A 23,303-nucleotide genomic window follows, 5' to 3' on the forward strand; every position below is an offset into this window, starting at 1 on the left:
TAGTTGCCAGTAAGTACTAGTTTATCATGCAGCCGGATGCTGGCGCAATGCTGCTGTTTAATTGCATTCGCTCCGTGTACAGCCGCCTCGTTTCTGTTGCCAGCTATTGCATGTAGTTTGCAGACCACGTGGTTCCGCTGTATCACAGATCTAGCTCCGAGGCGAGGGAGACGTGCGGTCGGGCACTGAAGTTAGGCGTTTGAACAGTACATTTCATTCCCTCGTATACAGAGACCCTTGTACAGTAGTGGTACATTGTGTCCGTTTGAGTTTCTTGTCTATTTTTTGTATTTAACCAGGGATCATGAGAAATCCTATTATGATTCAAGTCTAAAGTTACCCGCAGTACAGAATAGCCCTACGTGACAAAACAAGTCCAGGACTGGACACACAGTCCAATTGAGTGACAACGTTAACTGGATAGTACCCATATAACAATAACATGTACACAATTCAAGACAATTAAATACATGTACTTAAAGTAAACCTTCATATTCCCACGCTTTTTATAATATTTATAATACGTTCACTATGTAAAGACATCATAAAGATCTGATCTATGAATGAACAGACGCCAGTCCCAATCAGAGTTATATCAGCCTGCTGCTGTGACCTATCGCTGGAGTTGACCATGGCATGCCCAGGGAGCTTTCAAGATATGTTTTGGAATCATACAGAGGTTCCTGGAAGCTTCTAGAATCTCTGAGAAGCCGGTGGCTGTCGGTCTGTCTGTGTGTATGTCTGTATGTATGCCTGTCTGTCTGTCTGTCTGTGTGTATGACTGTCTGTCTGTGTGTCTGTCTGTCTGTCTGTTTGTATGTATGCCTGTCTGTCGGTCTGTCTGTGTGTATGTATGCCTGTCTGTCTGTCTGTCTGTGTGTATGTCTGTATGTCTGTCTGTATGTGTGTCTGTCTGTCTGTGTGTATGTATGGCTGCCTGTCTGTCTGTCTGTCTGTGTGTATGTATGGCTGCCTGTCTGTCTGTCTGTCTGTCTGTCTGTCTGTCTGTATGTATGTATGCCTGTCTGTCTGTCTGTCTGCCTGTCTGTATGTATGGACAGACGGGTGGATGAATAGGGCATCTGTTTCAGTTTCATAATTGAATTGTTTCAGTTTTACAAAAAATAAAAATAACAGCAATCTCCAGTCTAATTGCACAATAAACATGCTGTACAATGTACAGATGTTTTTGTTCTGCTTTGACTGGCGCAGTTCTCTTCAGGACCGGCTCAACACCTGCTTCGGTTTTATTAAACCTAGAAAAACATCTTTAATGTTCGTGCCAGAAACACCTTCATTGCAGGAGTGACGTACAGAATCATTTACAGGTACTTAAAGTTTGTTTTTCATCCTTTTAGAAAAGCAAAGGAACAAACGTGCACTTGTGCGAAACATTTTAAAAGGGGCGTCATCAAGAAACGTGCTTGTTAAAAAAAAAAACATTTTCTAAAGACATTTTGTGGGGCAGAAAACTACATAGTCATGCTTAATAAAACTTCTCATTTCTAAATGACAATTGTACATAATTAAATGATATAAGAATATAGCAGACAAGCATGGAATTGATAAGACACGGTTATCTCTTTCCAAGATATAGATTTCTTTTTAAGCGTTTCATACTGTATATGTCACTTGGGCTACAGTGTCTATTTTTCATGCTTGTATCTTACATACAAATTATATTTTTTAACATAAAGAATAACGAATACGCTGCGCTGTGTTCAGTTTATCAGAAATTACATAATAGTTGGCAAGCACGTTTTGTACGTACGTACGTGTAGCTTACATAACGAAGGTTACTCTGCATGTGTAACTCTAAAAATGGTACGATGTATGCAAGATAATAAATGTTATCTAGCTTTGAATTCGAAATAATCGGCCCCGCAACAGGACCTGCCAATAGTCTAATAGCAATACCAGATATTGTTTTTGACAGAAAATAAACTTTAACACATTGCTCTTAGCCCCGGAGATCCTGGCATAGACCGCATTTCAAAAACGCCACTGAAGATGCCATTGTCTTCATTTGAGGACAGGCTACTTTGTCATTTTTTGAGCATTTTTAACTGGCATCTTACCTGTCATTTTAATTTCTCTAACTATATTGTTATGATAACTTACTCTAATTTTCTTAACATCACAGTATAAAATATCACAGTACAAAATATCACATTAAGAGTTGTATTTTATACAGTAGTTATAAAATACAATAAAGTCAGTGGTAAGTAAGAGCAAAATCAAATAAGAGAAAATAAGGCATACAGTAAATAATTACATTTGAGAGCGATTTCGACTGGGAGCAGTTACACTTATCGTAAAAGTATGTGCTTAGAAGAGTATGCCGGAGTTCTAGTATTGAGGGAAGGGGTTCATTTGTGGGATTATGGGATATGAAACACACAGGTAATAGTGTTATTTTTTAAAGATACAGAATTGTTTAGTATCTATGGTACGCACTGTTCTGCAAAACCAATACTATTGTTATTCATTAAATCGTTGTAATGCATCTGAACGTGTTGGGGGTTCATTCGCCTCTGAATACAGTATTCGTTTACACGCGTTCTTTTGCGGTTTCCTTCTTCGAACGCCTTGTTTTCTTTCTCTTCAGACCTTGAAATTGCATCATGTGAGGCAGGGCACAGAGCCAAAACACTGCATAGTGTTTGCTTGAATATGTGTGCATTGGCAGATGTATATAAGGGAAGCGCATAGTCACAAGACGTTCAGAAAACATTACAGGCACGCCCATGGAAGTTGTTTGCGAGGAAAGTGAAGGCACACGTTGTTCAGTACATTAAAGACTGTATTGATGTATATATGTTTATATACATGGGCAGCGGATCGACTGCTCTGTTTAATGGCTGTTTAATAGTCCAATTCCATGGGACGGGTATATGTGTGTCTCATAGGCCTGCTGTGTTATTTAACATACTAGTGGAAGGTGTTGTTTAGCATTGAATGGCAGCACATAAAACAGCATCTGGTAAGGTAGTGTTGTCACTTTGATGTGCAATTAATCAATTAGAATTGACCACAGTACCGAGTTTAGTAAAATACTGAAATAAAACTACTGACACCCAGATATCTTGGCTGAGGATATAGAAGATCTTTGCATATGTGAGATATTTTCTGCCACTCCTCAGATCAGTTTCAGTTGCTCAGTATTTTGATGATCGTTGTAGCGGATTTTAAAATGTACCTAATCACAAACAAAATAATAACTGTGTGCAATTATCTTAAGTTAACATTACATTAAAAAAAACAGAAGTCGGTTATCTGTATCACTACTGTTATTTTTTAGTAATTTGGAGTGAAAATAAAAACAAATATTCACTTCAGTTTGCTTATTATAATCATGGTGTGAAGCCACAGCCACTTCAGTGTTGAAAGTGAAGTTGTAGGTTATCGCGTTTTTCCAGGACAGCCCTCAATGGATGGCTTTGTAGTTGTGTGTTGTATTTGTTCGTTGTGCTTATGCATCGAGAAGGAAAAGCACTTTGAAGAACATGCTTACAGCTGCCAGAATCTCAGATGCACAGCTGCAGAGCTTGTAAAAGTTACTGCTGCACATCAGCGAGTTAAATTAAAACATACTGTTCCCACCTCTCTGCCAAGACACGGAACTGGACTTGAGTTTACACACAGTGATCACAGGGGCAACACCGGAATCATGTGCTCCCTGTATTTTTTGCGTGCCCTGGGAGTCTGGTCAAAACGGTGTGCCAGAACAACAGTGGCACATCTAATGCATTTCAGATTGAATGTATTATTATTATTATTATTATTATTATTATTATTATTATTATTATTATTATTATTATTATTTGAATGTTTATCCCTGATCCACAATGTTTATAAAATAATAATAGTGCCCTAATAATTCCTACTGTATGGTGGTAAGCAAATGCATAATTGTGCATGTCATTAAATGTGGATTTAAAGAGAATGCATGAACATGCTAAACCATGCATGCATCACACAGTATTCGTGGATGTGTTTACTATGGGCTTGTGTGCAATCTATTGTATCCATAGCAGACCCAGCTGACCACTTTGTTCTCAGTTTTATGGATATTCATTCCTGTAGTCATATGTGACCTGGCAGGTTGACATTTCGTTATGGCAGTTATAGCTGGAGGGACTCAACCATACTGAACCTGTTATGCTACATCACTCATATGATTTTAATGCTGCTACTGGCCAACTAGAAGCAAGGTAACACCAGCAGATCTCAACATCTGTCATAGCTTAGCAAGACAATCAGAGAGTAACATGCATGCACTGGTCTGGAGCCAAATAAAAAGTGATGTCTTTATTATTATTATTATTATTATTATTATTATTATTATTATTATTATTATTATTATTATTATTATTATAAAATAGGAAATATATAAGCCACCTCTGCTACCAGCGCAATCCTTCGGTCGCCTGTAGTATTACTGTGGCATTGGTTTACAATCAAACTTAAAAGGCTAACAGGTCTGAGCCCAGATATTGTTCATTCAATTTAGTATTATTATTACAGCAAATTAAACAACATAGGCCTATACTGTATAGATGTGTTTTTATTTTTGGGAAGATAAACTGTGCTATAGGACACATCTAATAGGATGTCCCTTATTTGCGTTGTATAGGCTTTTATAAATACCTAAAGACGTCAGGTAGAGTTGTAAAAATATATTTAATTGATTACATTATTCATGAACCCATTCTAATGTAAAGTTCTGTGAACGATAAGGTGGATTATTTAGGGTTCTGGAATGTCAGCCAATGTGTCCTATTGTTTACTAACAGTAATCCAATATGAATTAATACACAGAATGCTTAAGTGAATACCTAACCTTTACAAAACGGTGGTCAGGTTGATGCAATATTTTTCACGATGGTGTAAATTTCGGAAACAATTGCGAACGCACCCACAGTCTAAAACTTCTTCCTTGTAGCAGAAATATAAACTAATCACCTCTCAAAAAATTCCCACCACGCCCGGCCTGGGATGATGTCATCGGTATTACATCCACACCGCGTGATTCGCAGCACACCTTCGGGACCAGGTGACTTTAAACAAACGCATTGCATGAGAGGCTCAGAAATAAAATAAAATAACACCCGTGCCTTCGCTGTGCAGCCTTACAATGAGATACGCTTCCCAGAAAGTAATTTTACAGTATTTAGTCCCCGTTCACTGTCAGACACGGAGTTGAAATGTGCTGATTTCAGACGTTTGATTTACATGACATTAACACCGAATCCTTTAAAGTAAGCTGTGTTATAGTGATATTATTGTGTTAAGGCGCTGTATTGTAGTACAGTAGAGCTAGTCAGAGGTCACGATAATAAATACCCGGGAGGGTGGCTAAACCGTCACGAGACAGAGCTGAAGAATTAATAACCACAAACAGGTGGTTATAAATGTTTTATATAGCATTATGCCCTAATGGAGATTCAAATATTAACAACACCTAAACAGGTTATGTGTTTTAACAATAAACTCCTCTACTCTGTTGTTACAACTTTACTTTGTAATTAAACAAAACTTGAACATAGAATACCACGATACAGTAATAACTGCTTTATTATGTACGCAAGAGGTTTATATGATTAAAACAATATATATTTCAGGACGTTTCTGACAAAAAAAAAAATCCCTTCTTCATGTGTGTAGCTAAAACGTAAACACAGTGCAGTACGCTTAACACAGCTGAGGGACCTTTATCTGAAACGTCTTGGAATAAATTGAATCATGTAAAACGTGTTTGTACATAAATAAAAAAAACTCTCTCTCTCTCCCTCTCTCTGTATGGAAAACAATTGAAGAATGTTAGGGCTCAGTGGGGGGGTGGCTAACCGGAGCAGACCGGCCTGTACAGATTGTAGCTCCGCAGTCAAACTGCTGGCACGGTTCCCCTCAGTTTGCAGCACGTAGCAAGCTGATGCAGTCGTCAGCAATGTTCTGCTGGTGAGGGGTGTGTTTACAGCATGGTTAGGGGGCGGGCACCAGAGGGGAGGTTATATAAAGACTATGCAGCAAACCAAAACAGCTTCCACACGCCACTGAGAACTTTGTTTTGTTCCCTCGCCGTCTGCGTATTTGTAGCAGTGGGCTGCCGACGGTTCTGCAGGCTGGAGCTGTGCGCGCGTTAACTGGGTGAGAGACGGTGTATTGATTAAGATAACATTGCGTGGTTTTAACTTAAAATGATCTGGAGGATTTCTGTTTGAAAGACAATGCGCAACAAAAAAAAAGGTCGATTTAAATGAGGTTTCGTTGGTGGATTTACTGAAAGTGTCGCATGTGGAAAATATAAACACAACAACACAGGATTGGGAATGTCTGAATATTTTTTTTTAAATGGCAGAAAATAGTTGGAATGGGAACATTGCAATGGCATCACTGCTAAAGAGTGATTTTACAAATATGGTGACTGTTACACCATGCATTTAAATACTGTACATACAATCGGCAAAGACGAGGAATACTGCGCAGTGGCGCAGGAAGTTGCGTTTTTGTTATTGAAACACTGCTTTATGCATGCAGGAAAGCTGTGTAAATTCTGACGGTTGTGTTATTGTGTTCAAAAAGCACTACAGTACGCGTTTCCGCAGCCATGATTTTATATCAGTACCAATCGGTAATAAATCTGAAACTGGACCACTTAATTCTGTGCGTGCATGCTCGGGCAAGCTGTTTTGCATTCAAACATCCTGTGCCGAGCTGTAACAAAGTGTGTGGGTTGCATTCCACCACAGTGCAGCAACAGCAGCGATTTAATTTAATGTGTGCAGATTTAAAACGGTGTTTTGTTTTTGACAGGACTCCCTTTTCCGACACCTCAAAGATCTCCTCGCCAGAATTCACCGGGAGCTTTTCTGCTTCTTCTCTGGGCAACGGATCTTTTTGAGTTTGAGAGGAAGCGCAGGGTTGTGTTGATCGACAAAATGGTGCAAAACAAGATCACAGAAATCTCCGGATTCCACCGCTCCTTCAAGGTTGGTCTGTTTTTACAGTTGATACATATCACCCGCTTGCGTGCTTGTATCCAGTGCCGTGGTGATGTTTTGCAGAGCTGTATAAACCGTAATAAGTTACTCTCTGCCCGCGACTGCACTGTTGTAAGCGAGGTAGCCACTTCGCTGCTCCATACCGCTGTGTCTTGTACTCTGCAGCCACTGATAAGGGTTTGATGTTTTAAAGACTGCTTGTCTTTGGTGCTTGCTTTGAACCCACAGTGGTGTGGAGGAGTTCAGACAAGGTATCGAGAGTTATTGTGGGCGAGCAATGAAATTACGTGGGATATACAGTTGGTCCATATTAACTGTATGCGAGCTGTCTGCTTCCTGTTAGCAAACATATCTGGATAAACTCGCTTTACTGGTGCTCGGGCATTTGTTATGTAGATAGATATAGTTCCCCTTTTGAGAGGGGAGGAGGGGCTGTGGCGACAGCGGGACAAATATGTTATGATTCACTTTATCTAGCAAGTCATTGAGCTGGATATATAGCGACCATGACGTGTCCCTGCTGGCAACAGTGTCTGAAATTAGAAAGGGGGTAGATTTGAAAGCAGGCTGGTAGAAATAGATATGGGTGGGCGACAGTGAGCGTAGCGTTACGTCAGTCTCCTCAAACAGGCTCCGTCCCAATTTTATTTAACGGGGCTATGTTAAGTACTATCGTGAGCTGGTGGAGACCGGCCAGCTTATGCTTCTAAGCTTTTTATGGAATTAAAATGAGCGAATATACCAGGAATAAAGGACGCTGACTATGACATCGACATGCATAGCTTTACTTCCGGAACGTGGGCATTTTTTATTCCATAGAACCCAATGGAGCAAACTCGATGGTACTTCGCGGTGTAAGACAGACAAGTCATGTCTTTTTTGCATGGAGCTTCACCTAATTCTGCCTTTTAATTCCAGGGACAGAATCCATTTCAAACAGACTGCAGTAAAACAGGATCCCGTCACCTGGAATCGGCTTTTAATTTCGACTGCCCCACCAGACGAGGTAGGATTCCACTTCCACTGTTAACTAGTTATACATTAGGGTCCATAGTAGTGTGAAGGGTGTATTTAGACTCACCACGTGTTCACAAGATAGAGCTGACTTGTTGCATGCCTGATGCAGCTCCATTGAGAAGGCGCTTGCCATGAGGGAAACGCGGGTTGCAACACGTTGACTAAACTGATTTTTAAAGCTTGTCTGAGGTGGTTGTGGTGTCATGCACTGTGTGTTTGCCAGCCGTAGATTCATTTGTTCAAAGTATTTACTGGTAATTTCATACTTCCTTCCCAATGGCAGACCTGCCTGCCAGCCAGCCTATCGACATCCCAGACGCCAAGAAAAGGAACAAGAAGAAAAAGAGGTGCCGTGCCACCGACAGCTTCTCTGGCAGATTCGAAGGTAGGAGCCGTGGAGCCGCAGTCATGTGTTGATTTGCCTGGATCAAGCCGTTTAGAATTGGTTTATTTAGCAAGGCGACTTAGACTAGAGTGTGTGAACTGTGCATCAGCTGCAGAGTCACTAACAACAACGTCTCACCTGAAAGACGGAGCACAAGGAGGTGAAGTGACTTGCTCAGAGAGTCGCACAGTGAGCGAGTCGGGATTTGAACCGGGGACCTCCTGGTTAGAGGCCCGTTTCTTTAACCACTGGACAGCACAGCCTCGTATTTCGATGCACAGTAGTGACAAGCCCACAAATCTCATGTGTTTGAAAGGATTGCACAAATTTGGCACAACTGCAAGTTTATAGAGAGTAGTGGAAGATCTGTTAATATGTTGCATGTCTTGAAAATCGCACTAGATCTGCACCCAGTGATGCGATTCTGAACGATCCTCTGTGTTTAAGTGGTCAGGCGCCAGGAGTCGGATGTTGAATTGTTCCTTCCTTGGAGCTGCATGAACTCCTGTTCGCAAAGACACACGGGTCACTTCGTGCTGTGATAAGAGTGATCAGTTCAGAACAGATTTACCAGGGACTGGATTGTTCTGAAACCCAGTAGTGTGTGCTGAGCTAGTGCGAGTTTCAAGCCCTGATGTGGAGCTTAATTTCCCATTTTGGTTGAATTAACAGAACGGTCTTTGTATGTGTCCTGAGGCGGTAGCCCCTTTTCCACATGTCTCTTGCTTGAGAAGCTTCCACCAGCAGGGGTCGCTGTGTAAAGGACTGTGAGCCGCTGCTACAGGTTGCTGAAGTGTGGTGCTAATGGCTCTCCTTGTATTTCGGCAGATGTCTATATCCTGCAGGAAGAGGTTCTGGGTGAAGGGGCGTGTGCTAGAGTGCAGACCTGCATCAATGTGATTACCAACAAGGAGTACGCAGTCAAGGTATTACTGCTTTACTGGGGTTCTGTCATTCCTCTGGGATACCTATTGCCAGTTTAGAATTTGTTTGACTTCTCATAGTTTTACCTTTTGAATTCTGGAAGGTTGAAGTTGTGGTAACTTTCTACTGAATGCATCAAGCAGGGTTTCTATGAATGCGTGTCCCAGCACTGATCTGAAATGATCTATAGGTATGATCAATAGGAGTAGGAGATCTGGGTTCACTGCGTGGTAGAATATGGCCATGCGCTTGTGTTTTAGTCACAGTGAATGTTCTGCACAGTCCCGTTCCCTGGTGCTTGTGTGCAGTGATTGGATATGAGAAGGAGTCAGAAGTGACTTTTCACAGTCCATGTGAAATGCGTGTGTGGATGAGGGGTAAACAACAGGTGGGGCTGGAGGTATCTGACAATTTAGTGACAAATTAATTACCACTTTGTTTACATGGTCTATAAACTTTTATATGCGTTCTAGTGTTTTGTGCAGTCAGTGGTATGATAAAGTGCTATAGCTTTAAACATTGAAGTAAACAGCTCTCAGAATGGGGTGAGTTAGGGGACTGTGTTTCCGTCCTCTTGCTAAAGGCAGTGCTCTGCTAACTCAGCATAGAAGCTTCCTTTATTTTTGTTGCTGTGCTGCTGGCCGGCCAATCAGAAGCAGGAGGCAGAGGTCTGTCGGCCCCACCCCCCTGCGTAACCCCAGCGAGAACACGATGCAGTGGCATCTGTGCCAAAACAAGACAGAAAGAGGAGGGGTGGGGACAGACTTGCTTTTCATAACTAAGTTTACAGCGAGGGCAGCTGTTAATTCTGTGCTTCATTTATTTAAATGTCCTCTAGGAATTCTGGTTGTGCAACAGATTCGTGCTTACGTTTTTGCAGCCAAATAACAGAAAGGGTGCAACCCAGTACTGCTAGAAACGTGTGTTGTAAACAGGCAGGATTGTGGTTGTGTTACTGAATGGCGCTCCAGTAATTTATGTCACTGCAGTAAGACCTTGTCCTGTCTCACAAAGGAAATGCGCGGCATGTTTTTCACGTAGCATATTGCAGACATCTGTGGTGGTTTATTAAAAGGAGGTGGTTCTTCAGCAACCATAAACAGATTTTATAAGCAATTTAAAGAAAATATAAAATGCATCTCCAGTAAGAATCTCTGTGGAAGGCCCGTATATTGTTGCCTGGTGCAAACATTAACATGTGTTGATATACATAAAGTATAAAGTTAATAACTTGGCAGCATCTCCTACATGCAAGTCAGCTCTAATTTGCATCTTTAAAGATATGAAATTGAAAACTCAAATGTAATTGTAAGGATTTTATTGAATTATGTTATTGACTTTAGTTGTGCGTGGAAAATTGTATTTTGTAATAAGGATTTTTTTTTTTGCTTTAGGCTGTATGCAAACCCTGCTTTTACACGTCCTCTCTTTACAAAACCTCAGACGGGTTTAATTGCATTTCTTGCTGGTTGATCAACTGGTAGTCTGGTGCACAGCCTTCCCTCCCCCACTTTGCAGTGGCTTGGGTTTGTTGTAGATCTGGAGACTTGCTGAATGGCTTGTGAGGGAGGGGGACCAGATGCTCCTTTTAAACCGTCGTCTTTCTCCCCAGGGGTGTGGGTTGGGGTCGTAATCTGGAACAAACGGCTAGCTGTGAGAGCAACAGGCCATACGGATCGCCTTCAGTGCAGGGCTGAATATTGATTGAGTTTCTGTTTACAATCTTTGATTTACAGACTTTTTAGATGGAGTCAACCCCTTTTATTCTTTCACTCTCCTAACAGCTTGGTAGTGATGGACAGTCCTGACTAGCAACTCTTGCTGAGAGACTGTGCTGTGAAGGCCCTGCACACAGTAGACCATTGATATCACGATGTTTAGCTTAGGGGGTCCTGCTTTTGTTCATTGAATTGAGCTTCCGTCCAGAAGTAATTGAGCTCCATGTAAAGAATAGCTTTGTCGGTAGGCAATTCAATGCATAGCTTTATAGCCTCTAAGGTTTTGGAAGTATAAAATGGCAATCCACAGCATTTGGTCAGTTTAATAATCTACAAACCGGCTGTTTTATTTGCACAATTTGATTACTGGTCTGGTACAGGATTACATGTTATATGACCACCCCAAGATTATTCCCAGTGAAGCATGAAGATGTAATGCTGGGAGTGAAGCGGTGCTGGATAACCCTGGCTGCACGTTATCCAGCAGCACATCTTGCTGAGTCAGGGGGATCTGCAGAGCATTGCTGCAGGCTTAGAGTGCATAAATAGAGCCAGTGTCTGTCTGTGCTACTCAGAGACCGGCATTGTGAGCTTGTGCACCTTGTTACAATACCAGTCGAATCCAGTTGGAGGGGGGTGGGAGTGGAATGGGCACTTTACAATAGCGGACGGGGGCTTAAAAATGCATGGCTAAGCAAATATGTAGACTGCATTAGCCTGCATGTGTTTAAACTGGTCCCCTAAAATACACCAGATTAGAGGGTGTAGTTAAGACTTTAACCTTGCGTTTTTATTCTCTTTGGGAATGGTCTTGTTTTCATAATGGGGTGGGAAAGGAATGTGGAGATAGGCATGCAAGGCTGCATGCCTTCGTTCCAAACCGTCGCTGTGTACGTGCTGGGGGGATGGTCTCAAATGAACCAGGTGTTGACAAGAGCATTAACTTCAAAGATAGTGTGTGATTTACCTCCTGGATTGATCCCGTTCCATTACATTTGAAACGGAGATGCTTCTGCGTTAACCCATTGATTTGCAGGTACCTTCTTTGTACAAACTTTGAGATTCTACAGTAAAACTGTACAGCTGGTGTTAAACTATCATCAGTTTAAATCCCAGGTGTCTTTAAACTAGTAAGTGCTGGAAGTTTGCTGAAGAACACATTGGTTTAAACTATTCTCAGCTTAGTTTGTCATTGGTTTACCCTTTCTGTGCAAGAGTTTTGAAGCTATGTGCAATGATGCTGTAAATCGGTTTGTCTTGCCTCTGTTTCCTCTACAGGAGTTTGACTAAAGTTTTGTCCGAATGTTGTTGTTTTTTTTTTTTTTTTTTTGAAGTAGTATCACTTGTCTCACCAGCGCCCCCCTCCTGTCTGTTTCAGATCATTGAGAAGAGACCAGGTCACAGCCGTGGCCGCGTGTTCAGGGAGGTGGAGATGCTCTATCAGTGCCAGGGTCACAGGTATGAACCACCCGGGGCTTTAGCACTTCCACTGGGGCTGTGCCGATCAGGAATAGGACTACCAATAGAAGGGTGCATTCACGCTGCTTCGGTTTGGGCAGATTTTTTTTGGAACAGTTTGATTTAGCACTCTGTCCCTTACAAACACACATACACACGAAAGAATATTGGTGATAGGCAGATTATCTATGGGGTGAGTACTCGCTGCAATACAGAGCCTCAGGCCATCGCTTGAAATAGCCAGATCCCTGCAGATTTGTTACACAGGCGTATCTGGGCTGCAGTCGGCATTAACCAAAAGCAGATGTCTTGGTTCACAATTTCGAGCAGGGCTGGAGCAAATTGAACCTCCATCCAGACCCTGAAGTAGTTAATGATGTCGTTTGACCTGTTAAAGCTGGAGTGGAATGACTCTCCAGGACCGGGATGGGACATGCACCCCACCACACCCCCCTGTGTAACGGGAGCGGTGGTGGCACTTTCTCAGTCACTGATGCGTTTTCTTCTTCTTCCAGAAACATCCTGGAACTGGTAGAGTTCTTTGAGGAGGAAGACAAGTTCTACCTGGTGTTTGAGAAGCTGAGAGGAGGCAAGTTTCTCATTTACAACTTTTTAAGCAAGCAGCACTGGCTGTAATCCCATTCTTTCATTGTTTTGATGCTGCAGCAGTTATACCAGGACGGGTATTTCTGTGTAACAGCCTGTTATTGCAGCTGTCAGCGGTCTCCAAGCAGGAGCCTGTTAGAAATGCCATGTGACAAGCATGCATGTGGCTTTGAAGCAATCAACCAGTATGGAGAGCTATGGGATTTGTAGCTGGGTGCTTGTACTGGCTTGAGACGGTCTTAGCTGATTGCTTTCTGTCTGTGTTCCTGCTTCGCTAGGTTCCATCTTGAGTCATATCCACCGGAGACGACACTTCAACGAGAAGGAAGCGAGCGTAGTGGTGCAGGAAATCGCTAGCGCCCTCTACTTCCTTCACAACAAAGGTTTGTAGATTCCATCCGTTTCCTACAGTTAAACCACAGGGCCCTGAATTGTATAGCAGAATGGTACTGCCCATTAAATAATGGGTGTCAGTGCCCATCTTTGGTCTCCCATAAGGATTTGCAGACATTCCTGATTTAAGTGTACTGTATCCACCTTCGCATTCTAGGTCAAAATGTACTGGTATAAAAACTCATTTTAAAGACTTTAGTGCTTGTTTTAAGTATCCCGTTTGGGGTGTTCTTTGTCGCATGATTTGCCTGCAGTTAAGCCTGCCTCTCTACCCTACTGCATTCTTAGATTCACGTGTTCTTTGAGTCAGCCTAGAAGCATCTCAAGCTCTTTGCTGCTGTACCTCCCCCATCTATTTATAAAGCTGGGTCAGGGCTGTCATCTGAGCAGAGTGCACTGCTTCAAGGGTTAAGGGACAGTGATCCCTTTTCAGAGCTGAGTAATACAGCAGCTTTAAATATATTTGAACTACTCCCATAGTGCTGATTTTAAATATATATAATCAGTATGCATTTAAAATATTTGCATATATATTTCACAGGAATGGCCCACAGAGACTTAAAGCCAGAAAACATACTGTGTGAACATAAGGACAGGGTGAGTATTTTTAAATTTGCAGGATAATTTTGTTTTGCGATTCAATATACACAGAACAGTGCGGAACTGTATAAGACGTGACAAGTGAAACACAAGTGTGACATTGCAGTAGGATCTCGAGGTTGGTCACACATGATTTTAAATTGCTTATTTCATGACGGAACTGGCTGGGTGGGGATTCGGTAAGACTTTATTGCTCCTGGGTTTCTTGTCCTGTGGTTTTCTCTCTGTTTGTTGGGTGAAATTCTAAAAAGCTTGCAGTTTTTAAGAAATGAATGTGTGCTTCTTTTCAGATCTCCCCTGTTAAAATCTGTGATTTTGACCTTGGCAGTGGAATCAAGCTGAACAGCGATCGCTCCCCCATCTCCACCCCTGAGCTGCTCACACCGGTAAGCAAGGGGCTCCATGCATCTTTAAAGAGGGGTAAAGGAAGATCTCTCGTGGGTTCTGAAGAATTAGACCTGGCTGTGTTGTCAAGTCTGGGTGAATTTGAACTATAGCTGGTTTTGTTTACTGATAATGTTTGTATATAGAGATCTTCCAATACAAGGTTCATTAATGTTGACTAAACAGTTCTTCACATGCAGTCCCTCTGTCGATGATGGTATGCTTGCTACCTGAATAGCCAGGCATTCCCCTTTTATAAACAGTGGTATCTCTGTATCTTATGATTCATGGGTAAGTTTCCAAGCCTGAAAGGTCAAATAATAAACTGGATGAAGTTCAGAGATTTTGCAAATCATTTTTTGTAAAAATGTGCATCTGTAGCTAGTTTTGTACACGGGTGCAACTTTTACAAGTGCAGTGAATCTTAACCTTAAGAGCTGTGCAGATGCAAAGAGCCCCACACAGTGCTCCGCTGTCTCAGTGACTGACTGCAGCAGCAGGTACAGGCTGGCACAGACAAGGGCAGAAACTCAATCCTGGCTCCGTATTCCTGGTGACTCTCGACTATTTCTGTAAACTGTAGTACGGAGTGAATGAATCGGCTCAGGTTGTTTTTTTCCAGAGTGGTTTTGGGGGGTGGGGGGCAGTGGTAATCGGATCACAACACCGCCCTCCCTTTGGGAACGTCGCCACGCTTCCTCATATACCAGGATAGTGTTCCATTCCCAGGAACGGACTTCCAAGAAGCGGTGCCTGTGCGCAGAATGGAAGTACTCCTGTAGGCTGTGCTGGCAAATATATGAATCGCTTATTCAAATAAATTGTCCCATAAAAGGATTGGGCTAAACAGCATTTATTTTAGAAATTAGATTGCTTCATTGGTGCACGGAATTAGGAAGTATTTCTGGCTCGATTCATATTTAAATTTCCATTACAGCCACTTTAATTGGAAAGGTCAGGTTTTTTTTTTAATATATATAAGTATTCCCCTGTGCCAAAGCTTTTCTTGAGCTCTCACAATCCTCCCTACTGCCTTGTGTTTGCACTCAGCGCTATTTAGAAAAGGGGTCCGCAGATCTATTCCTGCACTATCTAAGAGTTTAAGTTTGCTGCTTCTTGGTTGCATAACACACCCCTAAACTTCACTGTACAATAATCCTGTTTTATCTGCACCCTTTTGTTTCTGTTTGCGACATTGCTCTGTAGTCAGGCACAATAATAAGAATCTGCCCGCCCCCACCTAGCAACTGGGCTCTCATTGGCTGTGAAGGGAGGAGGTATAGGAGTGAAGTTAAAGGCTGGGCTAGTTGATCTGTTGTGTGTCAGCCAGTGGGTTGGGGCGGGCGCTCCTTATCTAAACTGTTTTTCTTATTTTTGTTCCCCAGCAAGGCTGTAGAGTTAACCCTTTGTGTGCTGATTTTGTGGTGTCAATTGACTTGCTGTGTGTAGGTTTATACTGCTGGAGAGTGTGGGGCATGTCTGGGAAAGTCGTTGTAGAGATTCTGTGTGCTGGTGGATTGCAGTTTCGTTAGTTGTCCTTTTCCAGATGTGTCGTCTCTCCTGTTACTGCAGGGTTAGCTACAACGCCAACAGAAATATGAGACGCTGGCACTGAATGGGTGACCCTTGTCATTGCAATAGTAGAATGGGGGTTGGGGGCAGGGGTACCTTCATGAAATAAGTGTTCTGATTTGAAATACCAGCACGTTCCACGCATGTTTTTATACTTGAGCAGGAAACCATTTCTTTTTTTTTTTATACACAGTTGGCACGCTGGGCTGAATATGTGAGGCTGTGGGTTCAAGCTGCCAGTCTCCGTGCTTTGGTTTGGGTGTAAAGGGTTGTCAATTTAAGGCTGAATTCTAGTGTACAGTAGTTTCGATAGCGCCTGTCTGCCTGAGGGGATTTTGAAGTTTTCTAGGAAGTAAAGTTATCCGAGAGCAGCTTGTTGTGTGTTGGGCTCGGAGTGAGTGGTAATGCAGCTGGGGTTTTGAATTTGCAGCTCTAGGGGAATTCTAATCTCTATCTTATTGGGCAGCAGGTGTGGGAGTGGTTAACGGTGTGTGCAAACTGAAATTCTCTGTAATGCGGTTCAGTCACATGCCGTCGTGTGGTCTGACTCATGTGATCTGGAAACTCCCACACATGGCTGGTTCAGTTTAGCAGCAAAACTAGTGCATCAGCTAATTTCCAGTTCTTTTCAGGCTGGTGCAGGAGAATGTTACAGGCAGAATGATGCAAGGAGCTTTTAATGTTGCAGTAAAGTATTGGACCTAGCTGGCTTTGCACTAAGTTTGGTCCTCCTAAAATTCTTAGCTTTTAAAACATGTGATTTTTAAAGGTACAATTTTGAACTGGTGCAGACTAATGCTTGACAACTCATTCCCTGTAAAAAGAAGCTACAGTATACAGCAAATCTCCCTTAGCGTTGAGTTGAGGAATATCTCTGTGTAAATGAGTTTGGTTTGGGTTGTGTTTGTCAGCCTCCCCTCCCCTCCGCTGCCCTCTCAACATGTTTCAGGCATCACAAAGCTGGTTTATTTTTCAAACCCAGCAGCAGTTTTGTTTGCAACACAAGACCTAGACCTGAAACTTGATCACCTTTCTGATAAGAAAACTGCAACAGGAGCCTTTCTGTGTTTACATAGAGAAAGCACCCTCTCTCTCTCTCTCCCTCTCTCTCTCTCTCTCTCTCTCTCTCACACACACACACACACACACACAGTGGAAACGTCTTGTATTTAATTGTGCGTGGGCAGTAAGCTTTTGTTAAGGCATTTGCTACAGTATGTTTTCGAACACTTCCTTTTTATATTTGTAACTGGACGGCCTGTGATGTTTTCTATTTTTGTATTCTTAACTTTGAACAAAAGGCACAGTAAACATGGCGCATCGTCACGATTAACAATCACAAGAAATCATTTTAAAGGCTGTTTAATCATCCATAACCTTCACACAAGCATGTCCTGCAAGAGAATCGGATAACAAAAACCATTCAACCACCTCTCTTTCTTGCAATTAAAAAAGGACGGACCGTAGATTTATCACACCCGAAGTTCAGTGTTTAATCAAGAGAGTTCTGCCTTCGTAAATCCGCACTCCCAGAGAGGGTGCAGGTAGCAGACTCCACACTGAGAGCATTGTCTCCGATAATCCTGGAGCCAGAGAATTCGACACCGTGAACTCTGAGTCTGACAGTATTATCGCAGCTGCTGTGGGGTCTGGTTGACATGCAGCTGGTCACAAGAAACAATAGAGTCCGGATCCCTGTTGTCTGACTTGCAGGGCTTGTGTGCAAGGATAATCCAACTCTGCCAGTACAGGTCTTTGATCCAAACATATTCTTATTTATTACGTTGAACCAACAACTGTGAACCTATAGTAGAATGGAGTTTTTCCTGTGTACTAACTTTTCTTGTTCCTTGTGTACCTTAAAGGGTAAAGCAAACCTCTGTGCATTGTAGCCGGTAACCTTTTGACCCAACTCCTCAGTCTTGCATCATGATCTACTGAACTCTTGACAAGATTTAAGACTCATTAGATGGTCCAGTAATCTGTGCTTTTCTACAAGTTACTGAAAGGCACTGTTGGGTGATCTTTATATAACGAGGGCTGGGTTTATTTTCGGTCTTCGGAGTAGCCAATCCTCTGTGGAGGCACTGGCAGGCATTCGACCGACTTTCAGCCTGCTTGCATAATTGAACTTTGAACCCCCCCTGAGTTCTAGGAAAGTTTGTGCAACGCAGTGAAGGACGAAACATGCCAGAGGCCTTTTAATTACACAGCAATACCTTTCTGTGCCGAAGAACAAAGGCATGGTACCATGTGCTTGTGGCTGAGCTGTCTTTGCAACAATGCCTTCGCTGTTTATTTTGAAATGTGAGAATCGTGTGTGCGTGTCTCCCGCAGTGCGGCTCTGCGGAGTACATGGCTCCTGAAGTGGTGGAGGCGTTCAATGAAGAGGCCACCATCTACGACAAGCGCTGTGACCTGTGGAGTCTGGGCGTGATCCTCTACATCATGCTGAGCGGGTACCCCCCCTTCGTGGGTCACTGCGGGGGAGACTGTGGCTGGGACAGGGGGGAGCCCTGCCACAACTGCCAGGTGAGACCCCATCAAAACTTATTCATGTCAAACATTTCATCCATCGCTAGACAACATGCGGTACTGCTAAACTTAGAAATGCCAGTGTAATCTAGTGTCTCCACTGAAAGCTGTATTTGGTTGAAATGTTTGTCATTGATATTTAAGTTTCTAAAGTATTACTACATGTAAAAAGCCTTGCTATTGGTAGGTTTGCAACGATGCAGCATTAAAATCTCTGTACAAGGATCATCCGTGTGTCTCTATTTTAATATGCTTTGCTGCTGATGGTGGCTCTGGTTTGTGAGATGGCTGGATTGTAACTGAACTCCTCTCTCTGCAGAACATGCTGTTCGAGAGCATTCAGGAAGGGAAGTACGAGTTCCCCGAGAAGGACTGGGCTCACATTTCATTCAGTGCCAAAGACCTCATCTCCAAGCTGCTGGTTCGGGACGCCAAGAAGAGGCTGAGTGCCGCCCAAGTGCTGCAACATCCCTGGGTACAGGGGGTAGGTGGCTGCCTCTTACTGCAAAGAATAACACGGAGAAGTCCATGTGCTGCTTCAGATCCTGGGTTTATCCATGTGTTTGTAGAATAATGTCGCTAGATCATCTTGTACATGTCTAATCATTTGTGTTTTATTTCTCTCTAGTGTGCTCCAAATACTCTACCAACTCCAATACTACTTCAGAGGTAAGCAAAGCTGTCACTAATTATAACTTCATAAAAGCTAGACAAAACTGTACAATCAAGATATTTATTGACTGAGAGAACTCCTGAAAGGGGAAACGTTCAGGAATTGGGTGAAAACCTGTTGCTTTAACAGAGCTCCACATTTATGACACCCTAATATAGTCATGAATACATTGAAGCGAAGCAAGGCATTACATAACTGATCAGTTACAAGAAACGGCCCACTGAAAGGGTTTGGCCCCCTACAATAATGTTCCCTTCTCTGCATGGTTTCTGCAGGAACAGCAGTGCCAAGGACCTGACGTTTTTCACGGCCGAGGCGATGGCTGTGAACCGCCAGCTCGCCCAGCACCAGGAGGAGGAGGAGCAGCCTATCCTCATCACAGCTACCTCATGCTCCATGCGCCTCTCCCCTCCCTCCCAGTCCAAGCTAGCCAAGAAGAGACAGAGAGCCAGCCTGCTGAAAAGGGGGCCGGTGTCTGCCACAGAACTGCACCAGCTGTTGGCCCCGCTGGTCATCGTGGGGGACTGCGTGTGACACCCGCTGCTCTCAAGACCCGCCCCTAACCTCTCCTCCTTCCTCCTGGTTTTTTTCCAGCAGTTTTTCAGTACACAAGTACAGCTGAATCAAACGTGGCTGATTTTTGCAATGGCTTGGGCAAAAGGGGAATGTTCTAGCAAGGTTCTTGGACTTTTACACCAAAGGACTACTCTTGCACTGCTTAAGTATTACAACTGGATTCACTGTGAATTACGTTGAGAAGCATTTTATTTAAAATCGACAGAAAAAAGCCAGGATACCCCGTGTGTGTACACTTCTGATTAGGCAGCGATTGCCATAGAAGGCTTTCTGTTGAAGGAAATGCCCTGTTTATAATCCGTGCTGAAAGAATGTGCTGCAGAACCTGCCCGCCGCTGAGCAGCGAGGGAACCCGGGCTGTTGTGTTAAAGAAACGTCCTACTGATTGGACTGAAGAATGAAAATCCTCTGCAGAAAGGATGAACTGTGCATGCTTTTTAAAAACAAGAAAAATCTGTTCGGGCCAACCTTTTTACTTAAGCAAAATAAGTATTTTTTTTTTTTTCCCCACTTTTTTTCAGTAAAACTGCAATTATTTTTATTGTGATCAGATTTTTTTCGAATTCTAAAATCAACATTTCATGCTTCCGTTCCTTGGTGCTTTGTACAGTGCAGAGATTTTTCAGTTGTTAGGTTGACTTATCCCTCCCCAGCATATTCTGTACAGAATTGCTGTATGAAAGCAGTAACTAATTACAAATCAAACAGCTTCGAATGTCCCAGTGGTACATTTTAAAACAGCTCAGGTTTGACGGCAATGCATTCTTTTATTAGCACACAAAAAAATATATACTCATGATGGGAATCTGTGTTCTGGTCCGTTTAAGATACAGTTCTATCTGCAGCTCGCTGTCATGTGCAATCTCATTGCAGCAGCGTGGTGTATAATGTGTGCATCTGTCTGTAATTCATAGCAGCGGCACTATTTGCAGCCCAACAGCTCCACCTACTGGATCTAAAAAGCGTTGCGGCACAAAAAAAAAAAAGCAATCAAGCAATTGGAGTTCTACCAGCATTCCAGTGGTAGATTCCTTTCTGGTCACGTGATACTTTTTTAAATCAGTCATGATAAGCTGCAGAACCTCAAGCAAGACTGATTTTAAAATGTGTTTTTCTCTTTGAGAAACCATTGGACAGTCTCTTTATAACACCCATTTAAAACAAACCCCTCCACCTCTCAGGATCTGTGCCACAACAACCTTGTGGGATAACGGGCGTGTGATTATTTTAAGGGGGTTTTGGGTGTCCACTACAAAGATAGCTGGTGTTCAGGTTGCTTTAGTCTGCCACCTGTTAAGGCCACCTTAAATTGGCCTAAGGCCTTAATTCAAGTTTATAGCACCGCTATAGTAAAATTAAAAATACATCTATCAGGGTGTGAAGAATTCTGTTTCGTTTAGGCCTGAGCGGTGCTAATCTTGGATGTTTCTTTAAGTCATATAAAGGCTTTATCTGGTTGAGAGGGTTAAATACTGAATGCTGGCAACAGTTTCTATTTGAAGCTTAAGAACAGTCTGTGGGGTGTTGAAAGTGTGTGTGCGTGTGTGTGCGTAGCATTCCAAAAAAGATCAGTCTTCCAAGACAGTGTAGTCGGTGAAAATGAATGGAGATATTATTTTTTATTTTTTTGAATGAGTTCTTTTGTTTTTATATGTGGATCACTCCATAAGTGAGATATTCGAAACGTGCCACACGTTGTTTTATAGTTTTGTTTTATTTAGTTGTTTTTATTTTAAAGCAGGTATAATTGTACAGGGTGTATTTCTTTGATGTTTTATTTTGTCTTTGAAAGCTGTTTTAGGGGGGAGGGGGGGGGGTAAATGAGAAAAACAAGGAAATACATATTTTAACATTTGAATATTTTGAATAAGAATCTTTTATTGTAGATGGAAAGGTTTGGGCAAAGCAAATGTGAGGTATAGAAACCCCTTTTCCCTGGGAAATTTAAAATTGCCTATCAATTTGTTTAGCGGGTTACCAAAACTTATCCTCGCTACCCCTGACCACATTGAAGTGTTTTAACTAGAGATGGGGGGGGGGGGGGGCTGGCTTCTGATTTTAATTGTAAAACCCCCATTTTATTTTAATGGTTCATTGCTACCTTTTCATGAGTTGGGTCTTTTTCGATAACGAGACTGCTGTCAGATTTGTAGTCCTTGCTTGCCACCAAGAACAATGAAACAAACTTGCCCAGATCTGCTTACTTATGTCATAAGTGAATGTTTATGTAACCCTCCCAGCATTAGTATGGTACTAAAAGAAACAAACACACACAAAACCGCCTTGACCATTCTCATGCTGAGGAAGTTAAAATAGGACGCTGATTGTAAACCTTTTGTAATTTTTCTTGCTATGGAGACCTCTTGTGGGTGTTTTGTCTTATACTAAGACTTACTTGAATCGTATATGCATTTGTTTTGTTTTTTATTGTAATTGTAAGCTACATTGTGCAGAAACAAAGCCACAGTTTGGGTTTGGCAGTCTAGGTTTTTATTATTTTATTTGTGTGTGGAATCGCAGTGTTCCCTGATCAGTGTGTCCCAGCACACACCCGCACAGTGAAAGATGTTTGAATTGAGGGTAGCACACAATAGAACAGTGGCTACCTCTATAGCAATTGCCCTTCTATAGTGATCACTGTCCTGAACGCTTTGTCAGAGGAGACCCACATGCCTCCTGTTTAGTGAGGTGCTAACATCCCATTCCTCTATAAGGAATTATAAGGATTATAATTTGAGTTGCAACAACTTGTATTCTACAAAGTTTGGCCGAAAAACAGCCCTGTATGAAAAAAAGAATTATTTTCCATATCATAACCATACAGGTATGATTTTTCTGAAAGGAAATTGATCAAATTGATTTAATAACTTGTTTTGTGCAGAAAGAGATGTCTCTTTATTTTTATAATTTGTTATAGCTGTGATTTCTACTCCAGTCCCTAGACTGCCAGATTGAATCGAGTATTACTTGTGAAGTTCAACACGGTTTAGTCTGTTCTCCACAAGCTCCTGTTCAGACATTAAAAACAAAAAAATTACCTAAAAAGTAAAAAAAAAAAAAATAATAATAAAAGAAGAAAAAAAAAAAGCACTTTACTGTACCGGGAGACGACTGGCAGGTCACTCGGGTAATTTCTTACTCTTGCCAGGATTTTGTATTCTCTTTTTTTAAAGAATTTAAATAAATGCTTTGAACCACATTGTGTGTTGATTTGTTCTCTGTGGGAGTGGGAGTGATATGACCAGAAGAAAGTTTCACCAGCTCTTCTGGATTGGTCCATTCAGGTTTATAACAACATCCTGTCTAAACCTATTATCCACATTATCCCCATTTTACTCAAAGATTGAAAACCTTTAGTATGGTAGCATTCAGCCTGTGTTTTAAAAAAAAAAAACCAAAAAACAGACAAATGATTGTTCTTTGTTTTATAATTCTGAGTGTCTGTCTCTCTCTCTCTC

The 23,303-nt window shown here is 42.1% G+C and overlaps 1 protein-coding gene across 1 annotated transcript; it reads left to right on the forward strand.

Moving 5' to 3' along the window:
• Positions 1-6,027: 6,027 nt before the first annotated feature.
• On the forward strand, positions 6,028-23,044 carry LOC117401391 (MAP kinase-interacting serine/threonine-protein kinase 2-like). Its single transcript, XM_034002045.3, has 14 exons — positions 6,028-6,150; positions 6,817-6,992; positions 7,923-8,010; positions 8,305-8,406; positions 9,235-9,332; positions 12,427-12,506; positions 13,022-13,095; positions 13,391-13,495; positions 14,047-14,102; positions 14,396-14,491; positions 18,399-18,593; positions 18,916-19,080; positions 19,225-19,265; positions 19,545-23,044. The coding sequence occupies exons 2-14, from the start codon at positions 6,942-6,944 to the stop codon at positions 19,801-19,803; spliced, it is 1,410 nt and encodes a 469-aa protein (XP_033857936.1). The 5' UTR covers positions 6,028-6,150; positions 6,817-6,941; the 3' UTR covers positions 19,804-23,044.
• The last annotated feature ends 259 nt before the right edge of the window (positions 23,045-23,303 follow it).

This window comes from Acipenser ruthenus, chromosome 49 (genome assembly GCF_902713425.1).
Source record: "Acipenser ruthenus chromosome 49, fAciRut3.2 maternal haplotype, whole genome shotgun sequence".
NCBI lineage: Eukaryota > Metazoa > Chordata > Actinopteri > Acipenseriformes > Acipenseridae > Acipenser > Acipenser ruthenus.

What these genes read in the sequence shown, in the direction of transcription:
- LOC117401391 (XM_034002045.3), top strand. Translation starts at nt 6,942, where the DNA reads ATGGTGCAAAACAAGATCACAGAAATCTCCGGATTCCACCGCTCCTTC. An exon ending in ACAAGGAGTACGCAGTCAAG is followed by an intron (nt 9,333 to 12,426) that starts GTATTACTGCTT and finishes TGTCTGTTTCAG; the next exon opens with ATCATTGAGAAGAGACCAGG. An exon ending in AGCCCTGCCACAACTGCCAG is followed by an intron (nt 18,594 to 18,915) that starts GTGAGACCCCAT and finishes CTCTCTCTGCAG; the next exon opens with AACATGCTGTTCGAGAGCAT.